This window comes from Psammomys obesus, unplaced genomic scaffold (assembly GCF_907164565.1).
Source record: "Psammomys obesus unplaced genomic scaffold, mPsaObe1.curated_primary_1811, whole genome shotgun sequence".
In the NCBI taxonomy this organism is placed as follows: Eukaryota; Metazoa; Chordata; class Mammalia; order Rodentia; family Muridae; genus Psammomys; species Psammomys obesus.
This window is the reverse complement of record NW_026585504.1, coordinates 41072646-41095007: the sequence shown is the minus strand read 5'-3', so window position 1 is coordinate 41095007 and position 22362 is coordinate 41072646. Positions and strand designations below refer to the sequence as shown.

At 44.5% G+C, this 22362-nt stretch overlaps 1 protein-coding gene and 1 pseudogene across 11 annotated transcripts in view; one reads left to right on the top strand and one right to left on the bottom strand.

The window, feature by feature from the left end:
* Phf21a (PHD finger protein 21A) overlaps window positions 1-21834 on the top strand; it is a 180390-nt gene extending 158556 nt beyond the window's left edge. For 7 of the 11 annotated variants that reach the window (XM_055600423.1, XM_055600433.1, XM_055600384.1 and 4 more), the window contains 9 exons: window positions 5204-5302; window positions 8138-8189; window positions 8879-8958; window positions 9384-9444; window positions 11785-11948; window positions 17918-18073; window positions 19928-20003; window positions 20325-20428; window positions 21349-21834. In XM_055600423.1, coding sequence (XP_055456398.1) covers window positions 5204-5302; window positions 8138-8189; window positions 8879-8958; window positions 9384-9444; window positions 11785-11948; window positions 17918-18073; window positions 19928-20003; window positions 20325-20428; window positions 21349-21603 — 1047 coding nt within the window. In that variant the 3' untranslated portion in view covers window positions 21604-21834. Of the gene's footprint in view, window positions 1-5203; window positions 5303-8137; window positions 8190-8878; window positions 8959-9383; window positions 9445-11689; window positions 11713-11784; window positions 11949-17917; window positions 18074-19927; window positions 20004-20324; window positions 20429-21348 lie in introns of all 11 variants that reach the window. The other 4 variants (XM_055600450.1, XM_055600459.1, XM_055600440.1 and 1 more) reach the window with 2 other exon arrangements.
* LOC129674884 (40S ribosomal protein S15a-like) lies at window positions 4377-4800 on the bottom strand (annotated as a pseudogene).
* Window positions 21835-22362: the final 528 nt, after the last annotated feature.

The following is a 22362-nucleotide window of genomic DNA, read 5'->3' as shown; positions in this document are numbered from 1 at the left end:
TATTTAAAAAATCATCTACCATAACCAAGTAGGCTTCATTTCAGAGATGCAGGGATGCTTCAACCTACAAAAATCTGTCAATGTAATCCACCATGTAAGTAAACTGGAAAAAAAAAAAAAAAACCCATATGATCACCTCATTAGATACTGAAAAGGCCTTTGACAAAATCCAACACCCCGTCATGATTAAAGTCCTGGAGATGATTAAAGTCTTGAAGATTTAGGGATCCAAGGGACATACCTAAAAATAATAAAGATGAATTACAGCAAGTCTATAGCCAACATCATAATAAATGGAAAGAAACTCTAAGCAATTCCACTAAAATCAGGAACAAGACAAGGTTGTCCACTCTCTTCATATCTAGTCAATATAGTCATACTTGAAGGCCTAGCTAGAGCAATAAGACAACTAAAGAAAAACAAGGGGATACAAATTGGAAAGGAAGAAGTCAAGGTATTGCTGTTTTTAGATGATATAGTATGTATCAGTGACCCCAAAAATTCTATAAGGGAATGCTTACAGAAGTGGCTGGATACAAGATTAACTCAAAAATATTAGCAGCCCTTTTAAATACAAACAACAAATGGGCTGATAAAGTAATCAAGGAAACAACATCCTTCAAAATTAGCCACAAATAATGTAAAATATCATGGGATAACTCTAACCAAGCAAGTGAAAGATTTGTATGACAATAACCTCGATCTTTGGAGAAAGAAACTGAAAAAGAGAAGACGGAAAGATCGCCCATGTTCATGAATGAGTACAATTAATATAGTAAAAATGGCCATCCTATCAGTAGGTTCAGATTCAACGCAGTCCCCGTCAAAATTCCAATACAGTTCTTTACAGACCTTGAAAAAAACAATGTAACTGGACAGTTAACTGATTTGTGGGTTCCTCTTTCTTCCACCCTTTCAACCCCCTAATACTAGATAGGAGAGGAAAGAAGGATAAAGAAGAAAGGGGGCAATGTTATTGTTAGACAACTTCCTGGTGATTAGGAGCATGTAGCTTCTTGGGGCAAGTTTGAGCTTTGCCATCAGGATATCTAATTTTTCCTCCTCCTTTTCCTCCTCCTCTTCCTACTGCCTATTCTTGTTCTTATGGTTTCTTCTTTGCACACAACTACTTAATAAACTTCAACCAGCAGCAACCACTCTTGTATTGGGGGCTCTAGTATTTATATACCCTCTGAGAAGTCCCCAGAATTCTAAACTTCAGACAATCACAGAAACTATCTGAAGCTGGCAAAATCACATCTCTGCTAAGCATGAGACAGATCATTGTCATTGGCTGTGAAGCAGCCCAGTGTCCCCACGCCTGGGAGTAAAATGAAAATGTATTCTTATAGTATGTGTATGTTTTTTAAAGAAAACAAAACTACAAAATTCTCATTACAGATATTTATTCAGCTTCATTTGGGGGAAAAAACATGATAACTAAAACAATCCTGTACAATAAAAGAACATCTTGAGGTATCACCATGTCTGATTTCGAGCTATACTGCATAGCTATAGTAATAAAAACCTCATGGTATTGGCATAAAAATAGGTTGATGAGTGGAATCAAATCAGAGACCCAGATGTAAATCTACACACCTAGGCACACCTGATTTTTGATAAGCCAGAAATATGCCATGGATAAAAGAAAGCATTTTCAACAAATGGTGCCAGTCCTTCTGGATGTTGGTATGTAGAAAAATGCAAATAGATCCATCTCTATCACCCTGAACCAAACTCAAGTCCAGGTGGATCAGATACACTAAACCTGATAGACGACAGAGTGGGTAGTAGCCTTGAATGCAGTGGCATACAAGACATAACTTCCTGAACATAACACCAACAGCACAGGCACTAAGATTAATGAATAGACCTCATGAAACTGGAAAGCTTCTGTAAGGCAAAGGACACCGTTGGTCACTCTTTAAGGCAGGTGTGCTGGCAGTGGATGTCCTTAGCTTTTGTTTATCTGAATCTATCTTATTTTTATCCTTAATTTTCTTTTTTCCCATGACAGGGTTTCTCTGTGTAGCCTTGGCTGTCCTAAACTTGCTTTGTAGACCAGGCTGGCCCCAAACACACATAGATCCTCCCCTGTAGTGTTGGGACTACAGATGTACAACCTTATGCCCTGTTTATTATTAATTCTTTAAAAATAGTTTTAACACTCTTGCTCTTCGCTTGCACTCTTTCCACCTCCATCATGTCTCTGTCTTGCTCTGTCTCTCTCTCTCTCCACCTTCCTCCAGTAAACTCTTTCCTATTTAAAAAAAAAAAAAAAGTTTTAACACACTATAAGATTGTTACTTGATGGCTTTGGTGGTTTTGGTGTTCCTTCATTTGTTTGTTTGTTTTACTCATCCCTTTAAGAATGTCGCCCCTCTGCCTTCTCCTATGCAGTTTTGTTGGATACTTTGCGCTCCAAGTCTCTCAAAAGTAATTGGCTGGAGTTGGGCAGTTTACTTCTAAGTTTAGTCGGAGAATTCATGGCCTCACTTTTTGCTGATTGTGGGCAGGAGACTGGTTTAACACTTGGGTGTTTCCATAGTGCTAGGTACCTGACAGCAAGAGGTTCTTGAGAGAAGTGAACACCCTCCCACCCCACCCACACAATGTTTTGCTTTTTTAATTTTGGTTTGGATGGGGTGTTTGTTTGTTTGTTTGTTTGTTTACAGGGCTGGGGGTAGGGGGGAGTGGGGATTGTTCTTTTTCATGCAACACTCAGTGTGTTCTGTTTTGGGGTAGGGGTTGTCTTGCCCAGGAGCACTGCCACCAAGTATTTGCTTACCCATGGAAGTACGAGAGAAAGGGTCCAGGAAAGTTTCACATAGGAATGGAACATCAACCCTATGGTTGACCTTTCTTAGCCCCTGTTCCACATTCAAAGTCATAAAAATAAGCTAATTCTGAGGATCTCAGATCTTAGTTATGTCACTATTACTGCTTTCCCATCGAAGGTTTGTTTTATGGAGGAAATAGACCCTTTGGAGCTAAATTAAAAACTACGTGTGTGAGGAGGGAGGAGGAGAGGGTTAAGAAGAGCCTGAAATTGGATTGATTCTCCCGGAGGTCAGTGCTTTATTGAATGCAAGCACGAGGTGCACACTGGACTCAATGGAGTACATTAACACGGCGTAGATAAACAGCCCCTGCTCAGGTTGCTGATAGTGCAGCTGGATTCTTATGGAGGACTCAGTTTCAAAATAAAGGCGGCAGCTGGGCCCCAGAGCAGTAGTTGCCATGCATTGATAAGCAGGTCTTATATTTACCCATTAAACAGTATACAAAGCCAGAGGCAACAAATGAAAATAGGCAAGGAAAAAAAGTGAAAGCCTTTTCAGTTCTAGTACATTGTTTCACAACATAATGGTTTTGAGAACTTTTGGTGTGTTCTTCATAGGGCTGAAAAACATTGCATTCAACTCCTGTCCACCAATAATCAAACACTTATTTTAATTTACTTAATGACTTGTTGGTTACCTTACAAGAAGTCCATTTCACCTACAACTTTTATTAGTTTTTAAAAAGTAAATTAAGTCTGTCTTGATAGTTTAATGTCTACTGTTGTGAAACCATTTTCATAAAAGAACCAGCTGTTACTCACAGGAACAGCGATGCAGGGCTGCCCATGTACTTGCTGCCGTCGGTGTCAGCAGACAGTAATGTGACCGGTGTCTCCGTATGTAAGTGAGTGCTTCCAGGAGGCCTTGGGAATGATCGGAACCTCAGCCTCTCACAAGGCAGGTTTTAAATACCCCGAGTAACGGTAGTTCTAGGTAGTCTTTGGGATTACCCCAGAGAAAAGCTCAGGATGTAAGAAATGCATCGTGTTATGCACAGCATAAGGACGTGCAGAGAGAGCTTGGTCCGTATAGACAACAGTGGGGTGTTTCAGAAACCTCCACATCCTACAGTCGAGGAAAACGACCTCTACGTTAGTTTTTCTTTGCCCTTAAAAAATATTTCTAAACCCCGTTTAATTTCATGTGTTTGGGTATTTTGCCTGAATTTATGTCTGTATGTCATGTATATGCCTGGTGCCCAAGGAGGCCAGGGAAGAGCATAGGAATCTTGGAACTGGAGTTACAGATGGTTGTGAGCTGCCATGTAGGTGCCAAGAATCAAATCTAGGTACTCTGCAAGTGCAGCTAGTGCTTTCACCTCTGACCCCTGGTTTGCCTCCTTTCAAAAAAGTAAATGTATTCAAAAAACTATGGCACCTAGTGAGCCATAGTACACATGTGGAGACCAGGGGGCAGTTAGAGAAGGTAGTTGTCTTTTTCTGCCATGTGGATCTTGGGGATCAAATGTTAGGTTATCAGGCTGCCATGTCTTTTGTTTTGTTTTTTGTTTGTTTGTATTTCTTTTTTCACAGTTCAAGGAAGCTCTTTATATATGTGTTTTACATCTCTAGAAAAAGAATCCCAGGTCCTCTTTCCTCTGTGTTTTCATCTTGCATTTTCATGGTCCATGATGCTAGCTGAGGTTGCCAGTACAATGAAGCTGAACTGACAGGAAGGGAGCAGATTGTTCTGCCATTTCTCTAGGTCTTTGAGCTGTACATCAAATCTAGGCTGATCACTCCACACTTGTTCAACCTGTCTGTAGGTTCACAACAATTTTTCCAGCACTGTGATCATTAGTGATCTCAAATCCACCAGTGTAACCATGCTTCATGATCACAGTTAGGAACCAAACGATGACTTTGGAGCATGGCCCGATGAGGACCTGGCGTTTGCCTCTCTTCTCAGCATTGTTGATGCTCTCCAGAGCATCCACCAGGACACCCGTGCGCACCATGGTGACGGCACGGAAAGATGGCAGAAAGAGGTTTGTTTGGTTTTCGAGGCAGGGTTTCTCTGTGTAGCCTTAGTTGTCCTGGAGCTTGCTCTATTGACCAGGCTGGTCGCAAACCCAGAGATCCTCTTCCCTCTGCCTCCCTGAGTGCTGGGATTACAGGCATGTGCTGCCATCACCCACCGCCACTTCATTTATCTGATTGTATTTATAGGTTCATATTTACTGCCATGTTAAAGTCCACTGTCTCCAGCTGCACTTTTACATTTTTTCCTCTTCCTCAACAAATTACGTCATATGAACTTGTCTGTTAATGTTTCAAATTTGAATACATTATTTTCTTCCTGACCAAAGTTCTTTTAATAAAAAATTAATTCTGAATTTTCATTTAATCATTCTCTCCTAGACAGTTAAATCCCACACAGAAACAGAGGAGAAACAAGCAGAGAGCCGTACCGTCACCCCGCCTGCTGCACCTAAACCAAAACGAGAGGAGAACCCTCAGGTAGTACCACCTCTGCCAGGCCTCGTCGGGTCTGGGGTGTGGGATTTAGCTGCTCCCTGTTTCTCTCTCACTCAGTGGTGTGATTATGGAGTCAGGTTGATCTGGGGCAGCTTTCTTAGTCCTGAGGGCCCGAGGGGGGGGGTGCAGAAAGAAGGAGCAGAAGGTTAATGGCCGCTTCCCAGCTGTCCTGTTCAATTCCTAGGAAGGCATGTTGTGCCTGACTCAGCCAGACGTTCCCTCAGCTAATGTCAGTTCACACTGTGGACTGCCATTGTGTGTTTGGTTTGTTAGGACTACTTTGCTGTACCAGAGCCCTAAGACCCAAAGGTGTCATTGGCTCCAAGTAGTACACTGGGCGTGAGTGGACTGAAGATGGTGACGTACATACTGTGACATAAGCCCAGCACAAGCAAAGACTGTGTGTCCATGAACAAGAGGACATTCTAGCTTGCCCAGGCAGCTCTAAAGGAAAACACAAGGGGTGGTGTGATTATGATGGTGAAGAGCTGGTGATGGTGTTAGGGCACTAGTGATCCATCCACGCTCTTCTCAGCACATTCTCCATATCAAATCTGTGTCAGACAACCAGCAAAGTTTCCTGTGTGTGTGTGTGTGTGTGTGTGTGTGTGTGTGTGTTTCTTCAAATCAAAAAAGGAAAGCCCTATTGAAACAGCCCAGTTTTGATAAAGCAAGTGCCAAGTGTACTTCTTTCTGATGTGAAATCAACTGTAATTTTGAAAGGGCCAGAACTTGAATCAAAAAGAACCACTGGTTACAAAAATTGCTGAAAACTTGTAAAATCATTCACAAATGTAGTAGTAAATAATACACTGGGAGGAAACAGAACAAGCTATCAGCAAAAAGAAAAACTTCTTTGAGGTTGGTGTTACTGTGTAGCCCTAGCTGAGCTGGAATTGGCCATGTGTATCCCAGCCTAGCCTTGTACTTGTAGAGTCCACTTGCCTCTGCCTGCCTGGTGCTGGGGTCACAAGCAATTACCATCAGGTACAAACGGCACAATTTGTAAAACGAAAGGAGATCTCATGTCAGTGACCCATAGCAGGTGCCAAAGTGCAGAAGCAGATGTAGCTTCCAGGTGAACAGGTCCTTTTAAGACCACTCTGTGTAGGAAAGTGGGAGAGGAGTGGGAGACAGAGAGGCAGAGAGCGAGAGCACTGCTTTACAACTTTATGATTGTAAACCAGTTCTAGCCAGGGGTGGTGGCTCACACCTGTAATTCTAACACTTGGGAGAATGAGGCAGGAAGATTGTAGATTTGAGGCAACCTGGGCTACATAGTGAAACTCTGTCTAAAACTGAAAAAGAAAGGAAATACGTGGGAGCGGTAACCTTTTTTCTCATCCAAGAAATTCTTTGTGAGCTTAGTCTAGATGGGCAGAAGTGACCTGGATGGATGTGCCTGGACAAAGAGTGCTATTATGTGGTATGGAGAGGTTTGCTACAGAGAGTGTGGTGGACAGCCTCTGTGTTGATATACTTTAAAGGATCAATGTTGGCAATGTGGTTATCTGGCTGGCCACCAAATAGATCATTTCAGCATGCAGTGTTGAAGAAAGGGCAACCTGCATTACCCTGCTCAATTTTTGTTCCTGTCAGAGAGATAGTTGTCCATCTCAGGTTTTGTTTGTTTGTCAGGGAAGGGACAAATATTTGAAATAAGAAAGAAAACAAAAACACTTTTTTTCAGAATTCTGAAGATAGCAGCAAAGGACCAGAGTTCTCCAGCAGTCTGTTCAGAAAATGAGTGCTAGGCTTATTAAATAGGCTGAGCCTCTGGCTTCATACAAATGGGCCAGACTTTTTTTATACTGCCAAGAGTAAAAGGTCAAGATTTTTTTTAAAGATATATTTATTTAATTTAATTTTAGTATATGAATGTTTTGCCTGCAGGTCTGCAGGGTATGATGGAAGTCAGATGGTTGAGCCGCCATGTGGGTGCTGGGAGTTGAACTCAGGCCCTTTGCAAGAGCACCCAGTAGTTTTGACCACTGAGATATCTTCCTAGAAGGTCAGAATTTTGAGGAAGCTATCAGTGGAGGCATGTGCCTCTCTTCCCAGCCTTCCGGAGACCAGGGCGGAAGGAGATGCAGGCAGCCAGGAGTGTGGGGACTTTAGGAGTTCATCCATGCGTGCATGCATGCGTCAGTGTGTGTATACTGCAGGTGTGCTCCCATGTGTTTGAAGACCAAACTGTTTGTTAGTAATTCCATGGAAATATGTTACCCAATAGTTGAAGGTGTTTATTCAGAGAGAACATTTCCTCCTCCGTACTAGGGGTATTTAAAAGCATGTGCTTCAGTAGACAATGAAGACACACTTTTCATATCACAGCCAACCAAAGCAACGAACAGCAATCAGTCCATTGCTCTTTGCAGTTTAAAGTATCTTACATTCTATCTTAGGGATACAGATAGAGAAAAACTGCCCCATAATGTTTAAGTTTCACATTTAACTGAAATCCTAGTATTAAGCGGAACCCTAAAATCATTGGCCGGTGTTTCTACTGTCTGGCTGTGGAAGTAATGTGAGGAACCAGCCTTGAGGTAAAGAGTGGCATGCTTGGAACTCTTAGCTTGCTGTTTGTGAGGTTCTGTAGTTCCTTTGTATGCTTTCCCACCATGAGTACTCTTTAAGAAGATTCTTCAGGGCAAAAAGTCCAAACTGCTATCACTCCTGAGCAGGAAGCCCCTGTGTCAGCCCTTCGTGTGACTCTAGCAAGTCAGGGTGGCTGCCCTGCTCTCTCTGACTAGGAAAGCTGTGATCAGCTTTGTGACATCCCAGACTGAAATACATTCTTTTGTTTCTCTGGCACAGAAACTTGCCTTCATGGTGTCTCTAGGGTTGGTAACACATGACCATCTAGAAGGTAAGAGATTTTCTTAGCATGGTCTTCTTTCTAGCTTTGTTCCTAAAAGTGATGTTTGCTGAATTCCTAGAATAGAAAATTGGAACACAAATAGATTATGATTCAGCTATATGTGGAGTAGATATCTTTTTGAGGGGGAAAAAAAATGCCTCCTGTCCATGTAATGTCCAGGCCTTCCCCTTGCTAGGATCAGTCATACTCCTGTTCTGGGAAACTTCCCAGAATCCTGAAAGAAGGTGATTTTTCTGGTCTTTGTCTCAAAACAGAGTAGCAAGTGCTCCTGTGAGAAGTCTTGTTTCTAATTTCCAGTGTCTGGACATCAGGATCCTAAGGACAGTTACAAAGCTCGCTGCCCTTGTTATTTAATTCAGGACTGATAAATTTTGCTTTGTCGTCTGTAGATACAGCTCATGCAGACCTGTATACACAGCAGCCTAAAAATAAATGAGAAAGGCTGTTTGTAAGTGTGGTCCATGGCAGTGCTCTCATTCACAGAGTGGCACGCTGGAGGACAGCGTGGTCTTACCCACTGAGAGCCACAACTCAGTGTGTTTGCTTCTGCTGAGGCCATAGTGAGACAAAGGCCTGTTGCTTTCTGGTTGCAGGAGAGTCAGTACATTAGAGAGTGAACATCTGTTTCTTAGTTTGTTCATTTTTATCTTCTAACCAAAGCCTTTTCTTTTCTCAAGAAATCCAAAGCAAGAGGCAGGAGCGAAAGAGAAGAACAACAGCAAACCCAGTGTACAGTGGGGCCGTCTTTGAGCCAGAGGTACTTCGGCCAGCAATGTCCTTTTCTCGTGCTCAGGCTTCACTTGTGGCTTGTTAGTCCCTCCCCTGAAAGCCTGCTAAGAGCAGTTTTGTCTGCACTCAGCCTCTTCAGCTCTGTGATGCGATGGCCTTCTCTCTGCTCACAACTCCACTGTGTTTTATCAGTCACTGCTCCCCTCTTAAAGTTTTGAAGTTTGAGTAGATACACTCTTACCATACAGTTTTAATCCTGGTGTGACCACACTGTGGAGCAGAGCCAGGCCCCTTTGGCGTATTCTGTCAGAGCCAAGTACACATAATCAAATTCATTAACACTGAAACCTTGGGATGATTGGCGCTGACTGGTTAGCATGTGATAGGCAAGTTTGCAGTGTTCTTGATAACCGTGCTATTCTATAGTCACCTTTTCTTCTTAAATCTCCAAAGCGTAAGAAGAGCGCAGTCACTTACCTTAACAGCACAATGCATCCTGGGACACGGAAGAGAGGTGAGTGCCTTTTTAAAACCCTGTTTGCTTTTGCCTTTGCTTTCTGTGTTGTGTTTCTTTTCCTTCTTTCTCCCTCTTTACCATTGTCCTAGAACCTAGCTCCTCTATGTGTTCAAAATAGTTTTTGTTTTGTTTTGTTTTGTTTTCTGAGAACATGGAGGAAAAGAGAGATTTCTTAGCGCTCTGAACACAGGTCTTAAAGCTGACTTTCTGGGTCCTGGATAAGCTGGCTCAAGAGAACGGCTTAATGCAGCATTTCTGCCCTAAGCCTACCAGGCCATCCATGAATAGCTCAGTGAACAGAACATCTCGTGAAAGGAAGTGTTTAGCATCATTAAGCAGCTGAGCACTGCTGTTGCCAAGGTGTTCCTAATAGTGTTTCAGACTTCCTGTTGCCAGTGAGGGTAGAATGGGACTTAATTCCTGTGGTCTGCAGACTGTCCAAAAAGAGAACTTAGAATCTTTTTTCAGGGAGCTTCTCCAGCTAAGGAAGAAAAGAATGCTGTTAAAACATGCTCCCCAGTGCAAAGACTGCTAACACGCTGTTCCCGTCTTCCAGACCATACTCTAGGCAGAGTGGAACAGCAGCAGCTCTCACTGTGCAGGTCTAAGTAGGTCTTCATCTCAGGCTTTGACTCATAAACAAGGTACTGAAATCACTCTCGGATGTCAGTAATGCATCCCAAGGTCCCTTTTCTCCATGTGGTAATGTGTCCCTGAGTTACAGTTGCAGACTGGAAAGGTTGCAGAGTGAGTGACTAGCATACTGATCTTTGTGCATACACACAGACTCTCAGAGCCTTTGGAGACTTCCGGGGTTACCTTGACCTTTGCCAATGTGCCATTGTCTTCCTGAGGTGCAGCCAGCCTCAGTGATAAGAGTCATCCTTTATCAGTACTGCCCTGCAAGTAACCAACCCATCTAGATGGGAAATTTTAAGTTACTGCTTTGTATTGGCTTCTGGGTCATAGCCATAAGTTACTTTTTGGTTTTGTGTTCAGCTATTTTTTTTTTTTTTTTTTTTTAGTGATCACACAATTCTCAGATAAGAGGTCCCTAGCCAGATGCCTCAATTAATTGGCTGGCTGGGAGGTAGTTTAGAGGACAGGGGATAAATGAGCCAGGAAGATCAGAGGCAAGAGGCTAAAGCCTTCATTCAAGTGCCTGGGATATGTCTTGTGTGGGTAAGCAAAGAGGATTTGTTATCGGGTTTTTTCCAAATAGCACTAGATATTCTGGAGAAAGACCAGGTGAATCTGTCTTTGTAACTCAGGCTCTGTCTAACTGACACAGGTAGTGCTAGTGTGACATCTGGCTGGCACCTATGTATGACCCTGACATAAACTGATTGGTAGGAAAGCCTTCACCAGTGCTGCTTGGCAAGTCAGGCTTCACTGCCATTTCCTGACTTTGATGTGTTGGGTTTGTATATGATCACTCACACTTAGAAGCTGTCACCCAACTCTCAGGTGACATGGATCTTGATTTAGGTGAGCCCTAGACTTCCTGTGACCCTGCCTGGGCTCTGCTTTTTTTAGACTGTGTGTAGACTGCTTCGGCCTGGGCTTTTCCAGAAAATGCCTTGTTCTGTCCTTAAACATGTAATTCATGACTGTTGGTGTTGTGAAGCAGGGAGGCAGCTCTCAGACCACCGTAAAGGGTACCCAGTGTTGGAAGCTGTGAGTCCACTGTAAATCCGTTCATGAGAACAAAAGGTCATTAGGAGTGATAGCAGAAAAGCTTTAGTGACTAATGCACAAAACACATGGAAGATAAACTTTGTACTGGCTTCAGCCTCCTTTGCTTTATGCCTGCTCCTGCAATTAGAAACCCCTAATTTTGATAGTCCAGGAATGATCATAATTTGCTCGAGATGAGGTTTCCTTACAAATGCCAGCACTAGCTAGGCAGGGTGGTGCACACCTTTAATCCCAGTTCTCGGGGAGGCAGAGGCAGGCGGATCGCTGTGGGTTAAGAGGCCAGCCTGGTCTACTCTAAAGTGAGTCCAGGACAGCCAGGGCTACACAGAGAAACCCTGTCTTGAAAAACAAAAATAAAACAGGTGAACAGATAAACCAAACAAATGTCAGCACCTTTTGCCATGCTCCAAAGCTCCCTTCTCCTCCTTTCTTTTAGGATTCATGTAGTTGTTTCTAATGGCATTGAAATCTTTGCTTTTTTTTTTCTTCCTCTGACCTGTGTATTAACCTTCTGTCTGCTACCTCACTTCCTTTTCCATGCTAGCCAATGAGGAACACTGGCCAAAGGTATGTAAGACCATTTTCCCCCTGTCTTTCCCTCCCCCTTCCCCCCTTTTGTTCCCTTCTTTTGGTATATAGGTCGTCCTCCAAAATACAATGCAGTGCTGGGGTTTGGAGCCCTTACCCCAACATCCCCCCCATCCAGTCATCCCGACTCCCCTGAAAATGAAAAGACAGAGACCACATTCACTTTCCCTGCACCTGTGCAGCCTGTGTCCCTGCCCAGCCCCACCTCCACAGACGTAAGTAACTTGGGGACCTGCACTCTCTCCGAGAGCTCACATGGGAAAACCATTGTCCTGTGTTGCCTCCTTACCTGATTCCTTGCTAGCCCTGGAACAGCAGGTGACCATGCAGAATGCCTGCATACCATGCCAGGCTGCTTTCTTCCAGGGTCTCAGCTGTTGAGCATCCTTGAGAGTCAAGTTCACATAAATCCAGAGAGCCCAGAGTTTCAGAGTCTGGATTTGATCAACTGTGAATGAGCTCTCAGAGGAGGTTGGGGACATGGGCTATATAGTTAAGAGGTTTCTGTCATTGTTGTTCTGGAGACAGAACAGGAGCAGGGCAGATGCCTCCAGCAGTGCTGCTACTACAGCAGGCGCACCTCCAGAAGTGCAGCCATTACTGTGTGTGGTGGATCTGCTCAGAGGCAGGTCCCAGCACTTACATGTTCTGCTGAGCAAGAGCTGCTCCTGAGGCGAAGGATATAGCAAGGAGCAACAAGGCAAAATATAAGCATTCTGGGGCCTTGTGTTCTATAGGAAGAGGTAGATGACAAGGGAACAAATATGTTCCTTGGGTGTTCCTCAAGCAGAGATGAGCACCAGGTTGAGAAACGGGACAGTAAGGCACAAGGTGCAGTGACAGGAAGGCAAAGGCATCACCTGTGAAGAGGGAGAGGGGGCCTCTCAGAATGCCTAGGAGGTGTGACTAGAGAGGCCTGCTCATGGGAGGCTCCAGAGGGAAACCACCAGAGGGCTTTGAGTAAAGGATTGGCATAATTCTCCAATTTCCAATGATTTGTTTTATTTTGAAAGTTCTCACACCTGTAGATCAGTTGCAGCAGTGGACAGAGTCTCAATTTGCTCTGCCTCATCAGTTAGCTTTTTGCTCCATCTAGTCTTCCTTAACATGCTTGCACCCGCCTGCACATGCACACATTTTTTCCAAGTCAATTAAGAATCTCCATCTTAAGTGGGATGTGGTGGTGTGCTCCTGTAAAGGAGGTCAGGCTGGTCTACAGATCAAGTTCCAGGATGCAGGGATACACAGAGAAACCCTGTCTCCCAAAAACCAGGGAAGAGAGTCTTCACCTGTAAGAATAACAGTATTCTGTTGTATAGCCACCATGTGGTTATGGCATTATGGGAATTTTAATGTTGGTTACATCTTAGTATGTAATATGCAAGTCATATTTCAGTTTTTCTACTTGTCCCAGTTACCACCTTTGTCCAAATCACTCTTGGCATATATTCTTATCCTTGTTGTGAAATTCTTTATTCTCCTTTATTCTGAAATAGCTTCTCAGGCCATCTTCTTTTTAATTACAATTTACTCATTTAGAGTATGTGATCTATGTCTGTGTGTGTGTTGTGGCACATGTGTAGAGGTCAAATAACAGCTTTTAGGAGTCAGTTTTCTCCGTCCACTTCCTGGATCTCAAGGCTTGAATTCAGGCTACCACGCTTGGTGACAAGTGCATGCATTCACTGAGACATCTTGCCAGGCCCTCTTAGCCCATCCTCGTCTTCCCCAGTGGTGGTGTCTTTTTTGATGGGACAGTTACTCTATTGAGTTGGCCCTACTGGATTGTGCTAGTTCTTCCCAGAATAGACTGAAGCTTATGTTTTTGAAAGGATCCTAGAATGAGGGATGACAGATCCTCAGTGCACCACAGCAGGAGGTATGTGGCATCAACCTGTTGTCGATGTTAACATTCATCTTGAGATAATTTCCATTGAATTTTCTCACCTGTAAAGGTCTATTTTCACTCTGGCTGGAGACATTTGAGTTGGAGCTTTGAGTCTGCTAGACTGTTACCCAAAGAATTCAACCTCCTCTGGTGGTCCTGAGGCTTATGGGACTGTCTGGTTTTTGAAAGGAATAAAGTAGGGAGGCTGTTGTGGTGGTCCAGGAAGGGATGCTGACACCTGGGTGCTCCTAGTGGAGTAGTAGATACAGAGATGGAGAAAGGTGACATTGCCATTTACTGAAGATGAGAGGAACAAGCCTGAAGCAACAGAGCAATGTTCGTGCCCTCATCCCTTAGGAGTTGCAGAGCCTGTTTACCGTGTTCCGGTGAAATGTTCCTTCAAGTTGAAGGTGCTCATGACTTACTAAGGGTGCAACTCTCTCCCTGAACCCCTAAGTTAGAGTTCCAGAGGCAGCAAACAAAGTATTATCTTTGGAGAATTGGGGTCACAATTCCCAGAAGGATTCTTCCTTGGACATGGCTGGTGCCACACTCATCCTGGTTCTAAAGACTTGGCATTCCATCCATCCTTCCTAACCTTTAACCCTAGTAACTGATGCGGGTTTTCTGGTGGCAGGCTGACGAGCACCAGGAGTCCCTGTCAGAAACCATGTTTGCTGGTACTTAAGACTGTTCCAGCTTTTCCCCAGGCCAGGTGTGGCCAAGGAAGTGAGCAGCTCCCTGCCTCCCTGTGCCATTGTGCACAGTGCCGTGGAGGGGCTTTGAGCCCCTGCCCACAAGTGTCTTAGGTATACCATGTTGCCTTGATCTAGGTTCTCTGGTTGAGTTTATTTTTTATTTTATTTATTTATTTATTATTTTTTGTTATTATTATTATTATTATTATTTTACAGGCTAGACCTAAAAGATCCCCTCCAGTTAAATCACAAACTAAACACTTTTGCCAGGTTTCATCTTAAAATGCAAACATTGGTCTTTTCAGAAATCTAAGGTTAAAATAATGCTTTTCTGAATCCACTAAAAATGTTTAGAACTTCCTAAGTTAAACCCAGTGGGATACATTTTTTTTTAAAGAGATAATTGACTTCCTACTTTTACAGTATCCCAACAGTAGCCATGATTAAAATCAACATACAGGGTTCTTTGTGTTTGCTGCTGGGTAGCATAAGCCTCGACATTAATTACACAATAACAGTCGAGAGCTAAGCATTTCCTGGGGATCAATAACCATCTAGAAGGGCTTGGTAATACAAGACCCAGCCAGGCTCTGGTCCTCAGGATGTACCTTGTTGCTGCTGTCATTTTTATGGGAAGGGAAGATACGTTGACTCATTACAGATTTTTAGCACACAGTAAAGTTGGTAGAGGCAGCATGTTCCTAGCAATGTCATGGTCAGGCACTGCTCAGCTTACCGTTTGCTTATGTCCTGTCACCAGAATTAAGCGTTTTGATCGCTACCCTTTAGGCAAAGACTGACCTTAATGGGTGAACTGTCTCTGTATTATATATTTATTCTGACATTCTTAGAATTTTATATCTATTTTTTTTCTTTATTAATTACACTTTATTCACTTTGTATCCCCTCTGTGGTTCCCTCCCTCTTCCCATCCCAGTGCCTCCCTTTCTCCACCCTCTGCACACATGCCCCACCCCAAGTCCACTGATAGGGGAGGTCTTTTTTTCCTTCCTTCTGATCCTAGTCAATTAGGTCTCATCAGGAGTGGCTGCATTGTCTTTTTCTATGGCTTGATAATGCTGCTCCCCCCTCAGGGGGAGGTAATTAAAGAGCAGACCAATCAGTTCATGTCAGAGACAGTCCCTGTTCCTATGACTGTGGAACCCACTTGGACACTGAACTGCCATGGGCTACATCTGTGCAGGGGTCTTAGGTTATCTCCATGCATGGTTCTTGGTTGGAGTATCAGTCTCAGGAAAGACCTCATAAGGGAAATGCAAATCAAAACGACCCTAAGATTTCACCTTACACTCATCAGAATGGCTAAGATCAAAAAATCAAGTGACAACACATGCTAGAGAGGTTGTAGAGAAAGGGGAACCCTCCTCCACTGCTGGTGGGAATGTAAACTTGTACAACCACTCTAGAAATCAATCTGGCGCTTCCTCAGACAACCAGAAATAGCGCTTCCTCAAGATTCAGCTATACCACTCCTAGGCATATATCCAAAAGAGGCTCAAGTACACAAAAAGGACATTTGCTCAATCATGTTTGTAGCAGCTTTATTTGTAATAGCCAGAAGCTGGAAACAGCCCAAATGCCCCTAGTGGAGGAATGGATACAGAAATTGTGGTACATCTACACAATGGAATATTACTCAGCAATAAAAAACAAGGAAATCATGAAAATTGCAGGTAAATGGTGGGATCTAGAAAGGACCATCCTGAGTGAGCTATCCCAGAAGCAGAAAGATGCACACGGTATATACTCACTCATATAGACATATAATATAGGATAAACCTACTAAAATCTGTACACCTAAAGAAACTAATCAAGAGGGAGGACTCTTGCTAAAGTGCTCAATCCCTATCCAGAAAAGCAAAGAGGATGGACATCAGAAGGAGAAAAGAGGGAACAAGTCAGGAGCCCAACACAGAGGACCTCTGAAAATCTCTGCCCTGCAGACTATCAAAGCAGATGTTGAGACTTATGGGCAACCTTAGGGTAGAGTGCAGGGAATCTTATAAAGAAGTGGGAAACAGATCTGGAGAGGACAGGAACTCCACAAGGAGAGCAACAGAACCAGAATTTTATATTTAAACTGTTAAGCCAGAGCAGTTCTCAAAATGTGGTCTGGAGTTGCTGGCACTTTTCAGGGGTATATAAACAAAAATTGTTCACATAAAAATACTAGTATATCAGGCATCATTTCCATACTCATTCTTAAGACTAGACAGGGGTTTTCCAGACACAGCTTTCCATGTAATGCCATAGCTATTTAACGCTTACTTGTGTTTTGTTCCTAGTGTAGTGTTGTTGTAACCTTCTGTGATTCTGTAGTTAACTCAGTGCTCTTCTGTGATTTGAGTACACAGAAATCCTAAGACTCACAAACACTAGGTACTACTGCGATAGCGTGTGTAAATGTGAAATTTGAAAGATGGGGCTGGAAAGCTGTGTACACACGTTCACACAAAGGGAGTTTCCAGAATGCCTGTATGATTGGGAAGATGTGTTCCCTCAGTGGTGTGGAAGCAGCGGAGGGACTGGGCATCGCTTTCTGTCTTGCTGCTTCCTGTGCAGTTCTGTGGCAGGCTTTCTAACAGAACCGCGGACATCTTAAAGCAGTGTGCCAGCACTGACTTGCTGAGTGTCCTGCAGCTTGTCCCCTCAGCCTTCCCTTCCCTGTCATCCTAGTCTGTGTGTTGATCCCATCCAGAGAACAGGTTGACATCGACATGGGGAAATGCACCTCTTTAAGAACTCTTGATTTTAGTTTCCGTATGTTGAATAGTTGTACTTTATTGGTTTTGGTGGTACCTCCTTAGGGCCCCAGCAGGTTTACCTGAGCACTGGAACCATCACAAAGGAATGGGAGAGTTGACTGGAGCAGCTTTTCTCATCTAGTGAAGTATTTTATGGGAAGAATAAAGCTTCCCACTGGGTGCTCTATTGAGCAACAAATGCCAAATGCTGGTTCTGCAGAGCATTGTCAGCTGTAGCGGTGGAATCTTTGGTTCCACATGGTAGAAGCATCTATCAGTTCTGTCTGCTCTTGACTTGGGCTTTTCCCATTTGAACATTCACTTGGGAATGTTTCCCCAAGTAAGCAAGAAATTCAGTAAATCATTATTTCTTGCCTCTTTCTTAATTCTTTTTAAACTGCCCTCCCCACCCTATATGATAAGTCCCTGTCATAGTGTGAAACACTTTGGTCAGAGAATCTGTGCCAAGCAATGGCTAATCTGTCGGTTGGATTCTTGGCATTGGAAGTGCTAAACTGTTACCTAAGCCATTGATTTTGGCCCAGACAACTGAAGATCTTTGCTGTAAACTCTTAATTTATAGGGTTAAATTCTCACTCTAAATCTGAAGACCTAAAGGGAGTCCTTAATGTTTAAATTTCAAGTTAAATGCCACCCCAGAAACTGAGCTTTGTGCCATTGGAAACCCCTGCTTTCCTTGGCACTGAGATGGGAGGTTCATCTCTGTGCCATCGGCTCCCTGCAGGGAACACTTAGGTGCAGTTGCAGTGTACAAGGTCCGTTGAGTTTCCTCCTTCTCGTCACTTTCCTTACCGCTCCTCTCCATCTCACAGGGTGATATCCATGAGGATTTTTGCAGCGTTTGCAGGAAGAGCGGCCAGTTGCTGATGTGTGACACCTGTTCCCGTGTGTATCACCTGGACTGCTTAGACCCGCCTCTGAAAACAATACCTAAGGGCATGTGGATCTGCCCCAGATGTCAGGACCAGGTACTGGGGGTGGGCCACATGGATGAGGAACCAGTGAAGAGGAAGAGAATGGCATGGAAATCCCTTCCCTTCCATCCTGGGAAATAGGCTTCCCTTGGGTCTCTTGGTTGTTCTGGAGTCCCCGTTCTCCTGGCTCAGGTCACGGCATGAACACACAAAAGCATAGTTCCCTCATGAGTTCTGGTGCATGAATTGCTTTCTTCTATGGGAAATGACTTGTCTTTCCTGTTCAAAGGGCAGACCTCTGCCCCGCATAGTGATACAAGTTCTATAGTACCAGCACTTAAACTGCTGAGCCAAGCCCAGACTGAGCTACATAGAGGGATGGCCACAAAAAAAGAAAACCAAACAAAAGATAGGTTAAAATCCTAGCATTCTAGGCTGGGTCTGATTGTATATACCTTTAGTCCTGGCAACCAGGAGGCTGAAACTGGTGAATCTGAGTTTGAGACAAGCCTGGTCTACATAGTGAGATATTATATCAACAAAACAACAAACAAAAAACCCTAGGTGTCTGGAGAGACGGCTCAGTGGTTAAGAGCACCGACTGCTCTTCAAGAGGACCTAGGTTCGATTCCCAGCAACCACATGGCAGCTCATAACTGTCTTAACTCTAAGATCTGACGCCCTCACACAGATATACATCCAGACAAAACACCAGTGCACATAAAAATGAAAATTAATAAATTATTAAAAAAACAAAAAAATTAAAAAAAAAACACTAAACTAAATAAAACCTGACTTGAGTTCATTTTTTACAATTTCTTTTTTTTGTTCTTTTTGCAACGCTGGGACTCAACCCCCCTGCCCCATGCATACTGCTCAAACACTAGGGCCTTGTGAATGCTGTATGAGTGCTCTACCATTGAGCTGCATCTTAAGTCCATGGTGTGTTGAAATAAGATCTCTCCGTAGCCCAGGCTGGCAATGAACTTGGGATCTCCTACTTGGGCTTCTGGGGCCTACCAGTGTGGGTGTACCTGCCTCAGTCCTCATCCCACGAACGGAGTGTAGCCAGAGTACCTTTCCCTGCTCTTCTGTCATGTGAACCTCTCCCACTCGCCTACGAAGGGGCCCAATTATACATCAGTGTTTACACCTAAGTTTAACATCCTCAGAGGCGTGTCTGAGGGACATAACAAACTAAATTTGAAACAGGCAACCCATGTCAAACCAAAGGCAGAATTGCCCGAGGTGTCTGCCTTCATGCCGATGTCCAGCTTTGTGCTCTGGTTCTAGCTGTAGGGAGTGGTTGAGGTTATTTGGCATTTGTTTACTTGGTTGAATGAATGTTTGTTTTTATCTTTACTTTGAGACAGGGTTTCTCTGTGTAGCTCTGGCATACCTGGAACTCTCTTTGTGGCCCAGCTGGCCTCAAATTCACAGAGCTCCACCTGCCTCGCTTCCCAGGTATTGGGATTAAAGGTGTATGCCGCCATGCCTGGCTTGTATGGCCTTTTTTATTTTTATGTATTCATTTTCTGCTTACATGTGTTTTATTGGCTTGTATGTCTATGTAGCATGTAACATGCCTGGTGTCCTATACCCTCAGAGGTCAAAAGAGAGTGTTGGGTCTCCTGGGACTAGAGTTACAGACAGTTGTGAGGTGCTGTGTGGGTGCTGGGATTTGATCTTGTTATGTCTAGAAGCCAGTGCTCTTGACCACTAAGACATGTCTCCAGCCCCTCACATGGCTTTTGTAAAGATAGAGGAATCTCCCAAGTGTCTGCCTCTTTCTGTAGTCCACGATTTTGAGTGATGGGTCTACAGCCTCCCTGGATCTTGTCTGCAGCCACAGTCACTGGCGTTTGGCGTTATCTTGGGTCTCAAGGAAAAATTATAAATTCTTTTCAGATGCTGAAGAAGGAAGAAGCAATTCCATGGCCTGGAACCTTAGCCATCGTTCATTCCTATATTGCCTACAAAGCAGGTAAGGCCTGTCCCTTCGGAGAAAAAGTCACTGGAAGGCAACGTTGGCTTTGTTTCCAAAGGAAGATAAAAATGTTTTATTGAATAAAGTAGAACGTTTGCGGACCACCTTTTGAGAAAGAAACTGTGAAGTGTGGTTTCTCCATGGAAAGCTTGGCCAAAGCCACCATGGCCAGCACACCCACAAGGAAAAGTCCAGGTGGCCAGGTTCTGTGTCCTGGCTGTGTGGCAGCTGGCACTTTCAGGGTAGTTGTCTTTGGTGAACATCCTAAGCCAGGTAGGCTTTTCTAAAGAATTGATTGTTTAAAACTTCTTCCCGCAGCAAAAGAAGAGGAGAAACAGAAGCTACTTAAGTGGAGTTCAGATTTAAAACAGGAGCGAGAACAACTAGAGCAGAAGGTGAAAGAGCTCAGCAGTTCTATAAGTGTAAGCACTCTCCTTTCTCTTCACTGCAGGGCCGGGCCCTTGCCAGTTGCTTGCAGTCTGTCATGAGGGTGGTCACCTTGTGAGTTAATGTGTTGTACTCAGGTTCCATGGCTATGTGGCACATGCTACCTTGCCCAGGCGCTGAGTGTCTGACAGGACCTTTAGTCTCCAGGGCATGAGAGGGAAGAGTAGCCACTGCAGCGTGAGAGCAACATTCGGTGCCTGCACATTTCTCAGTGCTTGCCTCACCTGACCCTGAGTAGCCCATGGCATTCTTGAGTGACTCCTTAGACACCTGAGTTTCTAGGCTTAGGGAAAGACTACCCACTGGTAACCAACCAAGAGGGCCTGGTTCACTGACTGGAGTCTTTTGGCCTTGAGCTATCTCAGGTCTCCTGGCCCATCCATGTTCTGCCTCTACATTATGAGTAAATGATCCTCCAAAGACCCTCAGGTCAGTTCCCTCCATCCCTCACCAGCTTTGTCTTTGAGACAGGGTTTCTTCCTATAACAGCCCTGGCTGTCCTGAAACTCACTTTGCAGACCAGGCTGGTTTCGAACTCCCAGAGATCCACCTACCTCTGCCTCTGCCTTCCAAGTCCTAGGATTAAAGGTATGTGCCACCATGCCCAGCCATCACTGGCTTCTTAATCACTTGTGAGCATTGCAAGATTTCATGGTGACTTTTATGTCCTAGCACCCTAAGTGCTAGTATCCAGTCGAGCTGGCTTTCACATCCCCATTGGCCCCCTTCTCTTGCCTTTCACGTCTCCCTCCTTTGGTTGTGTCTGCCCACACCAGGTGGAGCAGCACAAGTTGTAGGGCTTGTACGCCAGTGCACGGGGACTGGTTTATGGGGCATTTTCTCTGGGGTCATTGGGCCCAGGAGGCTGAGTACCCATCCTTGTCACTTGCTGCAGAAATGTGTGGAAATGAAGAACACCATCCTGGCGCGGCAGAAGGAGATGCGCAGCTCCCTGGACAAGGTGAAACAGCTCATCCGCCTCATCCATGGTATCGACCTCTCCAAACCTGTAGACTCTGAGGCCACTGTGGGGCCGCTCTCCAATGGCCCGGACTGCATGCCACCTGCCAACACCGCCTCCACACCCGCCCCTTCCCCCTCCTCGCAGAGCTGTACAGCAAACTGTAACCAGGGCGAAGAGACTAAATAACAGCCCTCGAGGAGACGCCACAATCCCAGTGGCGAGGAGACTCTAGAAAAGCAAAGCCGGATTTCTTCTGGAAAGTACAGAATTCTTTTGGTTCTTTGGTTCCAGAGAGAGAGAGAAGATGCTTGTGCCAGGTGGCACCCGAGTTTGCCAATTGATTCTTCTTATTCTGTGTACATGCAAAGATTGGACCATGTTACATGAAATAGTGCCAGCTGGAGGTTCTTTGCCAGCACCATGCCAAGTGAAATAATATATTTACTCTCTCTATTATACACCAGTGTGTGCCTGCAGCAGCCTCCACAGCCACGGTGGGTTCGTTTTTGTTTTGTTGGGTGGGGAGCAGGGACGGGCGGAGGGAGGAGAGCAGGTTTCAGATCCTTACTGGGAGCCGTTTGTTTAGGTAGAAAAGACAAGTCCAAAGAGTGTGTGGGCTTTCCTGTTCCTAAACTTTCACTACCATAAAACCAAAAAAAGAAAAAAGAAAAAAAAAAAGGAAAAAAAAGGAAATAGAGATTTAACTAACCCAGTGCCCAGAAGAGGGATGGGGTAGGGCTGGGAGGGAGCAAGGGTGGGAAAGTATATGACATAAGCAGTATTTAACGTCTCTGGAGGGGACCTAGTGCAAGGAGAGCTGGTCCCCTCCCTAGCTCGGCTCCCTCCCACAGCTTCCAGCAGCCCCTCCCTCTGCTGGGTGTGGTGCACAGCCCCAGGTGGTCCCCAGGCGGTGGAAGCTGGGTAGGGAGGGTGCTTGTGGTCCAG